General features: G+C 40.7%; 1 protein-coding gene across 2 annotated transcripts in view; it reads left to right on the top strand.

The window, feature by feature from the left end:
* The window catches only part of PIKFYVE (phosphoinositide kinase, FYVE-type zinc finger containing), a 55,253-nt gene that overhangs the window by 14,386 nt on the left and 23,285 nt on the right, over positions 1–17,582 (top strand). Inside the window, exons 7-17 of one of the 2 annotated variants that reach the window (XM_054381434.1) lie at positions 1,200–1,338; positions 3,700–3,857; positions 4,595–4,706; positions 5,199–5,346; positions 5,827–5,994; positions 10,994–11,056; positions 13,018–13,147; positions 13,481–13,661; positions 14,887–14,961; positions 15,614–15,721; positions 17,211–17,351. In XM_054381434.1, the coding sequence (XP_054237409.1) occupies positions 1,200–1,338; positions 3,700–3,857; positions 4,595–4,706; positions 5,199–5,346; positions 5,827–5,994; positions 10,994–11,056; positions 13,018–13,147; positions 13,481–13,661; positions 14,887–14,961; positions 15,614–15,721; positions 17,211–17,351 (1,423 nt within the window). Of the gene's footprint in view, positions 1–1,199; positions 1,339–3,699; positions 3,858–4,594; positions 4,707–5,198; positions 5,347–5,826; positions 6,006–10,993; positions 11,057–13,017; positions 13,148–13,480; positions 13,662–14,886; positions 14,962–15,613; positions 15,722–17,210; positions 17,352–17,582 lie in introns of those variants that run through there. The other variant, XM_054381435.1, reaches the window with a different exon arrangement.

Here is a 17,582-nt window from a genome sequence, read left to right on the forward strand (position 1 = left end):
GATGTATGTAGATGTAGTGTCAAGTACGTTTATGCCGAATCTCTTGATTCGGCATACATGAATAAAAAGGACCTAACTAAACCCCTTTATCAGTCCACTATTCCCCTCAGAGAGGGGAGGAAAAAGCAGTGGTTTTCAAGACAGTATAAAAGCTGAAAGAGGGTGGCATTGCTATTTCATGGCTGAGCTCTGCTACATTGTCCATTGAGCATTCTTCGGAATAATAAGAGTGTCTTTTAGTCAGTTAACAAGCTCTGTGAAGTTATCTGACTTTCATTCCAAAGACTAGAGACTGGCAACAGTTCTCAGCACTGACACTACTGCAAGCCTCCTGAGGCAGTTCAGCATTGGCATTTTGAGCTTCTCTGTTGCTGTGTGCAGAAGTGTTTTCCATCTTCACTCTTTAGAGCATTGTTGTCATGAATAGGTCATGCTGCATGAATTTTGCTGCTATGATAGGAAGATACATCTGGTTAATCATAGGCTTAGTCTAGTTGTGGGATATTGGAGCAGAGTGTATATGGAACCTGTATTTACATTTGTAGCTTTGCAGTGATTATTGTGAAATGGTGTTTGTACTGGAGAGCACAGCCAAGATTTCCTTACAGCTGGGCTGAGATCAGGTGCATGCTCTGTATTGCAGTACAAGGAAAATGGCCAACTGGAGTGGCCTCGAGTGTCAGCAGACAGTTTAGCCACCCTGGAGAACAAACACTCAAACTTCTGGACTCTGCAAGCTGTTAGCCATCTATTTCAGAGGGTTGAGAAAAGGTTTTTTAAATGGGTCAAGGAGAGGGGGAATCTCAGTGCCATGTTGCAGAGATCGTGGTGTTGGCTGCCCTTGCTGAGACCTTGTCTTGCCTCCAAACTGATGGAGCTTCTAATTACCCAGCATCCAGTCCCTTTCCCGGTCTATTCAAATGCAGGTATAAATAAATCGCTATGCTAAATGTAGTTCTAACTGCTTCCTGCAAAGAGCTTTGCAGAAGTTTAACTCTAGATTTTTCCAAAGCCATATATTTGCTTCCTAGGGATCCTTTCTTCTGCTTTGACAGGGGAGGAAGCAGTAAGTCTGTAGGGACTGTGATCAATGTCACAGGTTTAAGTTCCTTTTTAGCATGCTGTAAGATCAATGCCTTCTCTTCTGAAGAACTGCATGAGGAGCACTCGTACTTCAATTCTTCTCATTCTCTCTACAGATCAGCCAGCATCACTAACCTGTCACTGGATCGGTCAGGTTCACCAATGGTGCCTGCCTATGAGACATCTGTCAGCCCGCAGGCCAGTCGCACACATATGAAGGCAGAGACCAGTGAGGATGAGCGCAAAATCCTTCTGGTACCTTTCAGACTTCTGTTTTGTCTTGCTTTGTGAAGGCAATGAATTTTGCCTTTTTTTTTTTTTTTTATCTTGCTATCTTTAAAGGCTCTTGTCTGAGCACTCCTTTAAGTGATGCAGGGATGGAGAATATTGATGTGTCTGTCTTTGTTCCTGAAACAAACATCCTTTCGTGTGATGTTTGCATAAAGATGTTTATAGTTTTAGTCTTGGGAAATGTGTTATGCAGTGTAGAGATGGTATATGTTAGTGTCTGGTGGCATTTTGGGGATTAAATTTGCCATGGTTGTGGCTGCAATGCAATGACCTGATTCTGTATTTGTCCAGGTTCAGATTTTGCCTTTCATAGGCCAAATAACTGGAAACCTTAAATGGCTGCATAAAAAAATTTATACCATGCTGAATGAGTTAAAACTGCTACTGCTTGCTGGGCCAAAACACAAGTTGGCCTCTCCCCTTATTTGCAGAATAACTATAACATTTTATAGAAGGCTGTAGTGACATACTTGTTCAAAGAAAAATCAGTTTGCAGCAGTATTCTCTGTAATCCTATTATCCCCCCACACAGGGGCTATGAGGTAGGTGGCGATTTATAATGGTCAGTAGAAAACTGTTTCTTTTCTTTGCAATAAGGGAAGTTTTTCCAACAAATGGGGCAAAAAGGATCAAGGGAAGAGAGTGTATTTCACTTACTAAAAGATTCAAGATTGCTCCCCAATGCAAATCTAAATCAGGAAGGCTAATTTCTGCGTTAGATATTTACCTGCTGTCAACAAAATGAGTAGGAGTAATCCTGAGGATCCAGCAACTCTCATTCCTGTTCAGCTCACAACTCCTTTCCAGGGTGCTCTGTAAATGGATAACCATGTGAGGGGGAAACATTTTTAGGGCACATCTTTACACCACACCGCTTCATGCGTGTGTGTTAATGCAGGAAAAATGCCAAGATGATCAAATCCCAGTGCACTTCAGCTTCACATTGTTAAATTTATTTGCCTGCTTACTGCTTCTGGTCATGTAAGAGCAGAAGGTGCAATGTCAATTAATGTAGGGTTTTCTGTGAGTCCCCACTATTTGTTTAATACTCTTAGCATGCACAGCTGTTAATTCAAGGCTTAACATATACGAGTTAGGAGACTAATGAACTTTGCTCATGAAATAAAAGGTAGAAGAGGATACACGTGTGCTGGGGTAAGCATATACTTTGAACTAGAGGTCAAAAGTTTGTCCAGTTTACTGAATTCACCATGTGAGTTGAAGGTAAACTGCAGGGCAGCTGAACTGTGGAATTACCAGTTGCATCAAATCTTGGATCTCAGGGCACCCTTGGGAAAATAAAATGGGTGTCTGGCAGTTAACTGGAAAGCTTAAACCAGTTCTTTTTTTTTTTTTTCCTACTACACAAAAATAGGATCAGTGAAGCATTTGAGAGATTGAACTGCAGTGTGTCTTCTCTACCCTCTGGGGTGCTCTTTTGTTCTCTCAAAGTAATCCCAGGTCCCAGTTTCCACTCTGCAACAATGGATTTTGCTGTGCCAAGCCAGGGTTAATGTGGAAAAGCAGAAGGTGGCCATGTGTAGAAAGACAGCTCAGTTTCAGTGAAGCATAGACTACACAAGAGTTGGTATATGTGCTTAGCAGGCCTGAAAATAAATTCAAGGTATATCCTGAAGTGTTGCAAGTGGTGAGGGGAAGAGATCAACAGAATGAAAAATGGTCAGTTGAGTTGGGAGGGGTACACACCTTTTTTTGCTTATTGGCCAAAGCTAGCAGGCTATAAAGGCTTGACGCTGGACAATCAAAAAAAAAAATCCTCAAGAAGAAAGGATATCTCAGAACTTGAACATAGCAGTGTGTGTTGCTGTGTCAAGTACTTGCTTTATATCTGGGCTTGATAATGGACTAATATGCTTCACAAAGCTTAAGTTGAGTACAGATTATATAGGAGAACCACTTTCCAAAGGAGAAGTTTTCATTGTCCTCTATATTTACACATATTACCTGAGTTTGAGAACAGGGTTCAGGAGAGCAATAGTGAGGACTTAAGTTTATCTTCTAGACAGTATAAAATCTTGCCATATTAAAATCGACTCCCCCTTAATTTTGAGGGTATCCACTTCTATTTCTTTTGTTTCTTGTTCTCAAGTTTATATAAAAAGAAGGATATAAGGACCAAATCTTGTGTCTGTTTGCTGTTTCTGCTTGCATCTTTGCATAGGCTGTGCAAAATGGCTTAGATTTTATACCTGTTTGTAGAGGGCACTTGATTCTAGAAGCTGATCTGAGGGCCTAGGTACATGTCTTTAAAACCAGCATTAAGGTCAGACATTTAATAAGTAACTTGCATGTCTCCCTGTCAAGGATTCAGTCCAGCTAAAGGATCTGTGGAAGAAAATCTGCCACCACAACAGTGGGATGGAGTTTCAAGACCATCGCTACTGGCTGCGGACACATCCCAACTGCATTGTGGGAAAAGAGTTGGTCAACTGGCTCATTAGAAATGGGCACATAACCACAAGGTAACCCTTTGTTCCTGCTTTAGGACAGCAGGTGTCTCTTGTTTCTTTGACAGGAGGTTTTGAGTTTTAGCTGATAATGGTAGCTTAGACTGCAGAAAGATGAGAAAGAAACAAAATTTAGATTTCTCTTTTACTTCCTACCAAAGCAGGTTGAGTTCTGACTCCTTGTGGCCCAAAACAACAGGGCACAGAGGACTGTCTGGTTTGGGAGCCAGTGTGGGAGGCAGTTTATGGGACAAGTATCACTCAGATAGTTGGGCAACAGTAAATATATTACAAGACTGTCCTACAATGTTCACTGGTCCAAAGAGCAAATCTGAATAGCTAAATTTGATAGCTAAATTCGTTGATAGGGCTGTCAGTATTTAATATTAGTGGGTAGAAAGAATTTGGTATATTCTCAAGAGGGAGGTAAAGCTGAGATGGTTTTAAAGTGTAGGGCAGCTGTCCTCAGCCAAGATGCTCTGTGTATATATAAACTCAAGCTAACAGTATTGGAGGAGCACAGTGTCTTCATCTAGTGGATGCCTCAGCTGAGTTTAGGGTACTGGCAGTCTCATCTAGCTCCATACTTGAACACTCTGACACTTCCACAATATTTTAAATAATGTCGGAATGGCAGTGGGATACTGGTGTGTAGCAAATGACTTTTTTTTTTTATTTTTTAGCATATGTGTGCCATAAAACGTGTATTTATAACTAGATATAGGAAATAATTTCTATTTGTATTCCTCCAGGGTCCAAGCCATTGCAATAGGGCAGGCGCTGGTTGATGGACGCTGGCTCGAGTGTGTCAGTCATCATGATCAGCTCTTCAGAGATGAGTATGCCCTCTACAGACCCTTACAGGTAAAAGGAATAGGAAGGCTATGGTTCTTTCTGGGTGTAGCTGCTGACTTTGTCAGGTTACAGAATTGCTACAGTAACTTAGAATTAGCATCTGCTGAAAGGTGTATGTGCTGATTTGTGGGTAAATGATATGATCATTACCCACCTCGGCTGGGGTTAGGAAGCATTCAAAAACACTTAGCTAGATGTGGTGACAGAAAATGTGCATGCAGCAGAGTAAACTTGTTCTTTAGTGCCAATTAATCACAACTTGTGGGGAGGAGGCAGAGACTAAGCAAGGGAAGTGTAAAGAAATACTTCTGTCTCAGAGTTACCATTTCATTCCAAGGGAGTGACTCTATTACTAACCTGACTCAGCCCACTGAGAGTATTCTATGATTTTTAAAATGCCTGGTCTGCATTTGTAGCATGTTGCTTTCTAAGGCTCCTTAATATTCCAGCAGAGCTGTGCTTTTACACCTTTTTTTTTTTTTTACCTCCCTTGTCTTCTAGAGCACGGAGTTCTCAGAAACCCCATCTCCAGACAGTGACTCTGTGAACTCTGTAGAGGGGCACTCTGAGCCATCCTGGTTCAAAGACATCAAGTTTGATGACAGTGACACAGAGCAGATTGCTGATGAAGGAGAAGATAACTTAGCCAGTGAGTTTCACCTGAGTCTTGTTCTCACTCTGCCTTCTCCCCTGTTATCCCCACTCCTTTGGGAAATAGTAGTTTTAACCATGTCTTGCTTTGTGTGTGTGTGTGTGTGTGCGTGTGCACATGGGGCTGTAAGGATCTAAAAAAACTACAACCAAGCTAATCCTCCTGTTCTTGTGACAGATGCAGTATTTTGCATTTAGTGGAACTGGTAAAGCTTCTTACTTGTAATGGAGGAGAAGCCTGTAAATTGCCACCTTCTCTTTCTCAGGCAGACTTCTGTTTGGTTTGGAGCCTGTAGTAATGCACTAAAGAATGCCCAATATGTCAGCATGCGCACATGAAGATAGGGTTAGAACTACAAAATCACTGTATTCCTGGTCTTTATGTATTAAAGACAATTTTTCTCCTCTCTGGTACCCTCACGATACCCATTTGAACCCTTCTCCTCCCTGTATCTTCCCCCTTACCCAACACTAAAAGACTCCGCCAGCCCTAGCAAGCGCACTTCAGTCAGCAGCTTCCAGTCCACAATGGACAGTGATTCAGCCGCCTCCATCAGCCTGAACGTGGAGCTGGACAACGTGAACTTCCATATCAAGAAGCACTCCAAGTACCCACATGTGCCCCCTCACCCTGCTGACCAAAAAGGTATGAGGTAGTCACCAGCTGGAGTTGCACATGATGGAGAGCTGGGCCCTAATATTATTGACCCATTTAGACACTACTTTTGTAGCTGTCTTACAGAGGGGGAAATACAATATTTAGCTGACACTCACTTGCAGTTTTGATGTGCTCACCTCTGAGGAGGCTCAGTAGACTTACTGAGACACTTTCTCTGTGAGTGTGTAACTTCCCCTGTGACTTTCTCTTAGCAGCTAAAGCAAAGTCTCCTGCCCATACACAATAGGGTGGATCCGCATATACAATTTTTGGCTAACTGGGGTGAAAAAAATATTCTGTGCATAAACCAGTTTGATATGTTTCTCTACAGTTTGAGATTAAACTGGAAAAGCAAGCAAGAAAAACAAACAACAAACAAACAAAATTAACTTACAGGAGCTCTGTGCTGGCTTCTAATTGTTTGTAATAAGTTTCTATTTGACAGAATAATCTTACTGGTGAGCAATAAGGCCTAACTTAATCCATATATAAAATATTTGTTTAGAAGACAACATCTACCTAAGTGAAGTAGGAAGTCATACTCAGTGTTGAAGACTTGTTTTGAATTTTTTTTTCTCCCAAATAAGAACTAAATTGAAAGATTCTTAACTATAAGCAAAATCTTTATGGAAAAAAATAATGCCTGTTGACAGGTGCATTCTCTAAATTGGACAAAGGCTGACTGAAACCAGGGCTTGCCACTGGCTTGAGTCTCATATATTCTAGTTGCTTTTCATGCTGGGTAGCTACTGATGTCTTTGCCTCGCTTCCTTACCTAGGGTTTCATCAGCTTTGTAGACTTCTATCTTTGTCTACTTATAAGGGTTTTCTTACTCTAAGTTTTTGTTTCACCCTATCCCTTCAGTATTTCCAACTTTACAAGATGATCCAGTGTTAAATAATTTGGAGACCTAAGGTGGATGGATTTCTTCTGTTGTTATGGATCAGAATGCAAGATTTACCTTATTCTTACTATACAGATGGCATTTTCTGAAACTCTGTAATGGTCACTGAGGAGAGTGATGAAGGAGAGCTGGTCACAGCTGACTTTCAAAGTATGTTAGACATGGGGGAGAGAGTGAGGCAAATTAGATGTAGCGTTTGTCAGTGCCTGTTGTAGCTACCTTTTGTTATTTGCTAAATACACATCCAGAAGGAGGGAAATCTAACTTATTTTTTTCTCTCAAAGAAAGGGGCAGAACATTGAGTTGATGTTGGATGGGTTATCAGCACTACTGACACCAGCTCGTTATTGCTTCCTTTCAACTTGTTTTCAACTGCCTAATGAAATGAAAAGCAAATGCATCTGCAGGGAAGGAAAGATGTGGAGAAGAATGTATCAATGAATTCCTTTTAGGAAGGAGGGATGCTCTATTAAGTGAGCTTGAAACAGGCCCAGGTGTGCTTCACTAGTTTATTAATTTACAGCTGTAGCCAGTTTATCTATGTGTGTTGACAGTAAAGCAGGCAGTAATCAGCTTGACTGTGGCCAGTGTTAAAGGACTTCTAGAGGGATAGTCCTCTAGGGTTGTAGACATCTCAGTCATTATCTTCTCATACAAAAGGCAGTGCATGATGTAGAGGAAATGTAAGAGAGCCTGATTCTCTCGAAAGCAGTTGACCAAATCAAGGCTTACAGCTAGAAATGAAACTCCTATGAGAAAGGTTTTGATGATGGAGAGCTCAGAGAAGTTTGGCAGAAAAGGCAAGTGGTGGTGGAACTCAAAGGAAAGAGACTTCTGCCTTTGAATTATATATGTTGGCACCCTTCTGCTATCTTTGGTGAATCTCTGCTGACTAGTGTTTGTTATCTGTTCCTGAATTGTGTATCTCTTAGCCAGGTTATTCTGAGGGGTGTAATTAGTAGTGGGAAACCAGGAGCAATTCCTTTTAAGAGGATGGGTTTCCATTGAGGGGAAAATACCAATAATATGCCCAGAAATGAGATAGAATGGAGATGTGAGTTATAAAAGTGCACCATGAAGAGTTTTTTTTTTTTTTTTTTTTTTTTTTTTTTAAAAATTGGTATCCTCTGCAAATACAGGGGACTTACTGGAAATAATGGCTTGTATTCCTGCCGTGCGAGGCTCTGGAGGAAAGACTTAACCAGGGATCAACCAGTTAAAATGTATGACAACATCACAAATAGCAAAAAGCACATCTTGGCAATAGGGAGACTAAAGTTTTGTGGGTACTCTGATGTGTGTTATTCAAGGCCTTCAAAAATTGGGTCACAAAACTCTATAGTGCATACCGCAGTGCCTAGAGCAGTGAAATGAATGACTTGTAAAACTTCGTTCTGGAAGTACTGGAGTGCAAAGACTTTCACTCTGTATTCCTGATTTACCCTGGCTTTATTCAACAAAAGATGCCATCCAGGATGTTAGAGTGTCACAATGATTAGGCAGCCAAAACTAGGTAGTTAAGCTCCTGTAGCCAATCAGTGACACTGTGTTTGCTGCTGTCAGGGGTCAGTACCTTCTCTGTGACTATAATGGGCATGTGTTGGGCTTGTTTTTATTAGAATTGTCTTTTGTCCTCAGACTGGATGACAGTGACTTCATTATTTCAAAGAAAATTAAGTAAAACTGAAAATCACGTTGACATTTCTAAGCTGGTAATTCGATTTCCTCACAACTGTGCAAAGTACAGCTGTTGTGGGAGGACCGACAGGACAAAACAGGGGTTTGAGAAGTCCAGATCAACTTTGATCTAAGTGATTAGTGGGTTTCTTAAAATGGTTAAGGGATATGCAATTTCCACCAGTCACAGAGGTCAGCTGCTTTGAAGCAAGACCTGTAATGTATCAGCTGTGTTTCAGAACACAGTACTTTGCATATGGTCTGAGTCTAATCGCAGGACTTCTTGTGATGTTATAGGCTGACTAATGTCTGGTGTGTTTCCATGAAATTCTAGTGACTCCAAGTTAGCTGGCTTGTAGTATTTTACAAGTATAGTGACTCATTTATAGTATCATCTGCCTAAGGACAGTGGCACTTTATAGTGTGTATGTGGTGGTCTGAGCCCATCTGACAACAAAGCACCACGGGGCTACTTGCTTGCTTATCTCCTCTGGTGGGTTAGGGAGGAGAAAATGAATGAAAGGCTCCTGGGTGCTGAATCGCTCATCAGTTATGGTTATGGGTAAAACAGATACTTCTTGGGAAGAGAAGAACTCAGCTTGTTACCAATCAAATCAGAGCACAATAATGAGAAATAAAACCTCTCTCTTCTTCATAGACTTAACTTTACTCCCCATTTTCTCTACCTGCTTCCCTCTGGTGGTGCAGGGGTAATGGGTAAAGGGGTTTGCAGTCAATTCGTTGTTGCATACTGTCTCCTTCCTTCTCAATGGGTGGACTCCTCACACTTGTTTCCTACTCCAGCCTGGTGTCCTTTCCACAGGAGACAGTTCTCCATGATCTTTTCTAATGTGAGTCCTTCCCACATCATGCAGTTCTTCACGAACTGCTCCAGTTTATTCAGTTGGAAGCAAAGCTATAGAAGATGAAGCTATATTGATGAGAAGCATTCCTGGTTTGGAGGTGCCACCTGTGTCTTTGTCCAGAGCATAACTAGGGTTAGGTTTCAGATGGAATTAGCTCCTGCCTTGGCCGTGCCAGGCAGGAGTATGTGTCAGACTTAATTTGAGTGCGTACGCAGCTGCTGCCCTGAGGATGTTACAAGGTGGAGAAGGATGGAGGTGCTAGTATACATGCTCATGTGTACATAGAGCATGACCTAACTTTCTCTAGTTAGTCTGTGGGGGAGTGAATGCTGAGGGTGAGCCAGCTTTTCTGAAGCAGCAAGTTGCTTGTAATAAATTCTTCATCTAAGGAGGAGGTGAGAGGAATCTGCAGACAACCATCAAGCTGCAAAGGAGGCTTGCAACTTCTCTTTGGTGCAGTATGTCTATGGAGTGTCTGTTTGCAAACTAGGCAACTGCAGACAAATTCAGCTTTTTAAACTGGTGGCATGTAAGAGTCTCTTGAGTGTTGGTAATTAGAGACTTGTGATGGTTTGTGTCCTGTCACCTTTCTGTTGCTTGCTGTCAGTGTCTGAAAGGTGCCTGGCTTTGTGTTCGCTTTGTGGCAGTAGGTCTGGTCCATTCTCAGGAAAGGTGGTAGTTAGCTTCAGACTTTGGATCATCACCCTGTATAAGCAATTGGGTTATCGTCCTTGTCTCCCTGTGGTACAATCCCTCTTTATAGAAGCAAGGAACCAGCTGAAACCCTAACAAGCTAATGGCCTCTGGAGAACACAAGGTTTTGGTAGCCAGGCAGCCTGCATGAAAGATTAAGATGTGGCACACTTAAAATGTAGTAGGTAGAGCTTCATCCTATTTCCCCCATGTAAAGTGATACATAACGTTTGCTTTCCTTTGTTGCTGAGAGTCTGCCTCTGTCAGCACAGATTTCTCAGAACACTTTAAGCTGTTTTAGAGTTTACATTTGTAGCTTTTGAAAGGCAGGCTGTCTTTTGTTTCGTCCAGTGTGTCAAATAAATCTTATGGCTGGTCTGCCTTTCGGTCTGAGACACTTCATTGGAGTGTGAGAGCAAAATTACTCCTGAAGGTGTGTTTTTAGACTGGAGTGAGAAGGTCATTCCATGCGTGGACATTCTCATGGTGTCTGCTGGCAGCTTAATACATTCTCATTCAAATGTAGAGAAGTGTATTGTGGGTCCATGGGAAAAACAGACTCTTAACTTGTAGTTCAGTCTTTGCTCTCATCTACTTTGTTTTGTTTTTTCACAGTAATAAGTATTTTTTTTCTTGTCACCTTGGAACTTTTTGATAGAACAAGAATGAGAGGATATTCTTGTCTTGACTACTCATCAGGCTGTTGCTAAATTGGTGACTAAACACTTGGATGAGTAATAGTGCTGCTTTGGGTGTGGGTGTGTACATGGTAATTGTATGGGTGCACCAGTGTAACTTGTCATTTGTTTTTGGCTCCGCCTATCTCTTTCTTCTCTCTTCTTTCAGAGTACTTGAATCCTGAAAACGGAGGGCAGCAGATGTTCTCTATAAGTGATGCTTTTATTAAAGGTAAGGATAAACTTCAAATGTTTCTGTTGTGCAGCTATGATATAATGATAAAAATTCCTCAGTATTCCTCTAATAGGACATTAACCCTTTAGAAATATTTGACAGTAAATTTGAACTTATTTGTGCTAAAACTGATAGATAAGTTATAACATTTTTGAATGCACTTTCTAGCTTTAATTTCTTTCACTTCTCAGATTTCTTCATTCAAAAACACTCATAAAAAGCTTTTACTTTTTTTTTTTTTTAAAGAAATCCTAAGAGGCAAGTATGTTCACAACTTCTTCACCCACACACCTTACATAAGAGACACTGTTTCTAAATTTCTGTGCAAACAAATGAAGATGTGGTATGATTAATGACACCGCTTCTATGGAATAGCTTAAAGCTTCGTCTTTTAAATCTTTGAGTTTCTGGTCATCACCACCACCACCACCACTACTTTTGAAATGAAAGGCCATTAGACACAGCTGTGAGTTTTAAAACCCATTTGACTTCCAATGTCATAGCCAGGTGCACTTGTGGGCTTGTTTTTCTTCCATTTATTGATTTTGTGACCTCATAAGTGGAGGAAGTAAGGGGGAACCCTGATGTCTGTGCAGCCAGGAAAATGAAGTCTCTGATTAAACTGAAGCTTTGTTTTTAACTGAGCTTCTGCAGGAGAAAGGAAAGAGAAGAAATTAACGTAACTTTTGTTAATCTTCTGCACAGCTAATTTTTATGTATGGAACAGCTGGAATAAGTTAATTGTTGTTTTTAAATAGTGTTGGTTGTTGGTGGGTTTTTTGCTTGTCTTGTTTTTCTTCCAATATTCCTGCTTAGATTACTATTTTGCATTCTGGGGAGTTTAAAGGTTGAATTCTGAAGGCTTACATACTTGCTGATTAAAATTTATGCACTACTAGCGTGAATGACTTATAGTCAGCCACTGTAAGAATGGAGAAGTTTATAACTTCCCCTTATTGTATTGTAATACCTGTGTGGGAAGTAACCTAGTAACTCTCTCAAAGCAGACAATGCTGTGCTGAAATAACTTCTAATCTGATACTGCAAAACAGGAGGAGGAGTTGCTGCACAAATGGCTATAGTTCATGTTGACATTTAGGATTAAAAATTGTATTTGGTGGATAAAGCTTTCATTGGAATCCTGTTTATTGTAGCTGAAGGATATTTGTGTATGTGATAGTTAGATAAATAGAGGTGAGAAGATGTACTGAGATCTTTTGAAGAGCTTGTGCCACTTTCTTGGCATAAGATCCTTGAGAGTTCTGTAGTATTAAATACTGTGACATATGCTAGGTGAGCTGGCTTGCTGGCAGCTCCCTTTGCACCCAAGCAGCAAAGTGGTAGCGTGTGGGATCAGGGCTGCAAGTCCCATCAAGGTTCAAAGTCTGACATCTGAATTGGTAGCATAACATTTATTTAAAGTATGTTTAGGAGATGCACTAAACAAGGCCTTTACCAAGGTATTTTTGATACTTGTGCGGCAGCCTGAATGAAATAGCTGTGTCTTTTAATGCCACTTACACATAGATGTCTTCAAAGCAGCAGCTTTTTGTGGATCCAAGTTAGTGCTTTTGACCAATGTTCTAAGTCTAAACAGCATTATAATTATCTACTACAAAAGTACATGATATTTGGAATTTGCTGCTTATTTATAGGCAAAACTGGGATGTAAGATTTTTTTTTTTAACAAACTTTGTAACAATTCAGTTCCAGAAGAGAAATTCACCTGCTCTATATTAGCAGTAAAAAGAATTTTAGAAGTTCACTTATACTTTGTATTACCACCACTGTAACACTCTTTTAACAGCCAGTTACCACGAGTCTAGCTCCAAGTAAGTATTTCAAGAAGCTTAGACTTCATGTCTTAGTAATTTTTTTCCTTTTCAAAGTAGCCTTTCAGAAAGACACGAGCATTCAACTGTGATCTTGTCTTACCAAAGTTTGTTTGTCTCTTGTAGAGTCATTATTCAACAGAAGGGTGGAGGAAAAGTCCAAAGAACTGCTTTTCACACCCCTAGGCTGGCACAACAGCAATCTGGATCTGCTGAGAGAAGAGAATGGGGAGAAACAAGCCATGGAAAGGCTGCTGTAAGAAACATGTAGAAAAAGAAATTTATGTATCTTGAATAACAATTCCACCAGTTTTCAGTGGGACTTCATCTACAGTGGGCAGTAAAAGGAGTTAATGTGCATTAAGAAAATAGCATTTTTACAGTAGATTTTTATTATTTTTTTCCCCCCTGTGATTTTTATATATTGAAGTACTGGACCAGAGCCGACTGTAGAACATTCTAGGCAGCTATTCCTTCAGAGGGTGTCCTGCACTCCAAATGTTAAGAAACTTACTTCTGAAATGTGACTTCAACTAAATATTGCACTGTATTTTTCACATGAGAATTCTGTATTTTGCACTTTTTACAGGTCTGCTAATCACAACCACATGATGGCATTGCTTCAGCAGCTTCTGTACAATGAGTCCTTGTCACTCTCCTGGAGGGATATTATTGTACCTGTGGTCTGTCAGGTAGTACAAACTGTGCGGCCTGATGTCAAGAACAGAGATGATGACATGGATATCCGACAGTTTGTCCACATCAAAAAGGTAAGTTTCAGACAGTGTATGTAGGGAAGCAAAAGGATGTAGCTATTGGCAGCACCCCTTGTTTTGAAGAGTCCCCTTCCCGCTGCTCCCAGCATGTTCAGAGATGTAATTGACAAACATAGCCTTTGGATAAGGTGGGGTTCTAGAAAATGTTGCACAGGAGGAAGTTTGTGTCTTACGAAAAATGCTTTAGTGCCTGGAGCTGACCTCTTCTTTCAGGCTGTAGGCTGCAGAAGGTAGCAAGAAAGCAACACCTCTATAATGATTTGCTTCCTTCTTTTGGTTTCAGCTTATTTTGTGCTTGGATTGGCAATGTACTGAATGCTGGATAAGTATATCTTGCAGGACTGTGTAGCAATCTATTGCCCTGTAACTGTCCATTATGTAGGACTGAACTCCTCCCATGCCAGGTACAATGGCTTTCTTCAAGAGGAAAATGTAGTTGTTATGAGGTGATGCATCCAGTTTTGTCAGGTGGCTGGAGCTGGGGCATGCAGAGTTTTTTCTGAGAGGTTCATACGAAATTAATATCCAAGGAGCTAGTGTAGCTGAGGATCGAAGGCTTGCTTTTCTTTGAGAAAATTCACCTCAGGAGCCCTATTTTGTTTGGAAGCCATGTAAGATATGAGGAGAGCCTTATGGTTCTGTTGGTAGCTCTGTGGCATCTCTCCAGGAAGCAACAGTTGTTGCTGGGTCTTCTGAAACTCCAGTTCAAAGAGCAGGTGTTCAGAGGTGAAAACTCTTTGTAGCTGTCTGTTGTTGTGATGTGCTGATGACAGAAACGTCCTCTGAAACATGTTATGCAGAAACCTGTTTCATATTTATTCCTTTTGTGACTGTTTGTGACTGTAGGCATACCAGTCAAGTGTATGATGAAATCGTAGGCAGAGATCTCTTTGGTTTGGTTTTTCTTTTTGTTTTTTCTGCATTTCCTTTCCTTACAACTTCTCTGTCAGTACAAGTGGCATGTGCAAAGGTATATACTCCCCATGGCCTGTAGAAGTTAGATTCCCTTCTTTAGCAAATAAGCAGCTACTGGGAGGAGCATAGAGATCCTGGAACTTACTGCTTTGCCAGTTGTATGTTCAGCATGACTGTATGTGATCTTTCATCTGGTAATTGAGGGTGTAGCTGAAGCTTGCCCATGAGCTACAATGGGTATTCTGTGTACTAGGTTTACTGCATGAGTATATGACAGTTCTAAAAATGTTCTTTGCTTTGTTAGATCCCTGGTGGAAAGAAATTTGACTCCATGGTGGTGAATGGATTTGTTTGCACTAAGAATGTTGCACATAAAAAGGTAACTCAGGTGTGATTAATCAAGTGCAGGCTGCAGTGTGTGCTGAGGAGACAAGTGTACTGTGGCTTTCTTTTGGTGTTGTGAAGCTTCTCCTGCCACTCAAGATTTGTGTTCTTTCTCTAATTTGAGAACCTAAACAAGAACTGCTTTTAAAGCATTTATTTTCCAGGCTGTTTTCTTGTATCTTGGAGATTCTAGAGGGAAAAGCTTTCCTCATACATGTACTGAAAAACATCCTTTCCACCCCTGCCACCCCAGAAGGCATCTAATAATTACCCCAAGTTTTAGCCATAAAAAGGTATTTGTAGTTCTGACTTACAGCAGTGTAGTAAAGTGAGCCCTTAAATAAGGCAGGAGGTCAAGATAGAAGTGATCTGGGTGGAGGCTCTGAACTGTATTGAGACTTTAGGCTTCTTGTGGGTGACTGTAGAAACCTCCAGGATTGCACTCTCACTGGGTAGTAGCTGTGAAATGCCAGCAGCTGGTTGTAACATCTTAAGGAAGAATATGTAGTTGAGTTTGTGGGGGAGAGATAGCTGCTGCTTTTTGGGTAACAAAATAAATCATTTGTGGGAAGCCTGTCTTACCTTGTATACTTTTTCCTTTTCAGGTGTTTGTATTTTAGTTTTAACTATTTTTATGTCTGTCTTAGATGAATTCTTGCTTAAAAAATCCCAAAATTCTTCTGCTGAAGTGCTCAATTGAGTACCTCTATCGAGAAGAAACTAAGTTTACTTGCATAGACCCTATTGTGCTTCAGGTGAGAGTGTGCTTTTGTTCTTGGTTAAAATTGTCTGAACTCTAGTGCATGTCTGATTTTTTTACTGTATAAGATTGAGATGAGTAAGTGGGATTGCATAGGAAAGAAAAATTTTTTTTCTGCAGCTAGCTAAGACGACACCTGCAGGAAATACAATACAAACCTTGTAGTCTTGTGCTGAGGGTTTTGTTGTCAAGTTACATATATTAAATGATCTTATGATCCACATAATTAAATACAGTGTTTTAGAAAACACATTTTGTTTTTAATGGTACACTATATAAGGAGAATACAGGTCATAACTAGATATGGTTTATGTATGTGAAGAAATATTAGAGAAGAGTATAGGTGAGGGTTAGATTGCACCCATATTATTTCTTGCCAGGCTTGGAAAAATGGGACAACAACCAATTAAACCAAGTAACAAACTACAAAATACCATTTTGGAATGATACCTTCCCTGTGAGCAGGGAGTTGCCTCAAGTATGGAAACACTGAAATGGAGAGAGCTTTTATCTGACATGCTGAGAATTGGTCTTTGGGTGTTTGCCAGGATGCCTATAGCAAGGGTATTTGGTGCCCTACTGAGCTTGGTCCATAAAGCTTGTTACTGTATTTGACTGTTTCCTTAGAGTGCATTTAAGAGCACTTGTGTTTAGTGATTAATAGACAGGATTACAGATGTGAAAGCTTTAGCAATAAAACTTCTTTCTGCCTAGTGAGTTGCTTTTCTAGTAAAAACTTAAACTGAGACCTGTCCTTTGTCTGAATGGAGTAGAGGTACCTACTGTACTTTGTAAATACTGGTTTTCCAGTGTTTGCTTCAGAACATGATGGTACATGTGTATCTGCATTGAAGTCCTACAGGGCAAAACATACTACAGAAACACTATTTCAATTGGAAAGGTTAGCTTCTCGCAAAAGCTTTATCTTTACTATGCTAACATGAATGTTTGTATTCTGAGGAGCTGGCAAACTGCTCTAGTGATATTTTTCTCTTGCACAGAACTTCTAAAACCTGACTGTTGTAAACACCAGTAAGATAACTGAGAACTCCTGTCTTGGGGAGCTATACCCTCCAACTGTGTAGGCCTTTAGTTCTGATAGAGTTGCAGCCCTGCTTTGTGTATGCTGATAAAAGTGTGTGTGGATAGTGAGATGAAGGTGGGAAGTGGTCACGATTAGAAGAGCAATTTTGAAGTTCCCAGCGTTTGGGATTCCACTCCAGAAATACTGTCTGCAAGCACAGATTTAGGGACTGAGGCTCTGTGTACAGACTTGCAGAGGCATAAAGCACTGGTGTACTCCTTGTGAATGGAAACATCACTGAGTGCCAACACTCAGTAAGTGGAGAACATAGTGTTGCAAACAGCTTTGGTTTAAGATACTGTAATTACAGCACTTTTTAAAGCCTTTTCCATGTAATGGTATAAGGTGTTTTCAGGTGGATTTGCAGTAGCTGACTGCCATACTGTTTTCCTGTCTGCAGGAAAGGGAGTTCCTGAAGAACTATGTACAGCGGATAGTTGATGTCAGGCCAAATTTGGTCCTTGTTGAGAAGACTGTGTCCCGAATTGCCCAGGACATGCTCTTAGAGCATGGTATCACTCTGGTCATCAATGTGAAGCCGGTGAGCATTTTCTGTTGGAACCAGACTGGGCCTTGTGGGGTGTCTCTGTAATTTCTCCTCATAGCAAGCTCCCTAGAGAAAGCAAAGATGTGTTATTTTCTCCTCTTTGCAAGCCTGGGCTCTCTTTAATGATATTTCTCCTCCAAAGTGCCAAGACAGTCAAACATAGGGAGCGATTTCCAAGCTCTGCACAGCTACTCTGCTGTGTCCTTATATTCTGGCTTGGTTCTA

The sequence above is a fragment of the Indicator indicator genome, chromosome 5 (assembly GCF_027791375.1).
Source record: "Indicator indicator isolate 239-I01 chromosome 5, UM_Iind_1.1, whole genome shotgun sequence".
Lineage (NCBI taxonomy): Eukaryota > Metazoa > Chordata > Aves > Piciformes > Indicatoridae > Indicator > Indicator indicator.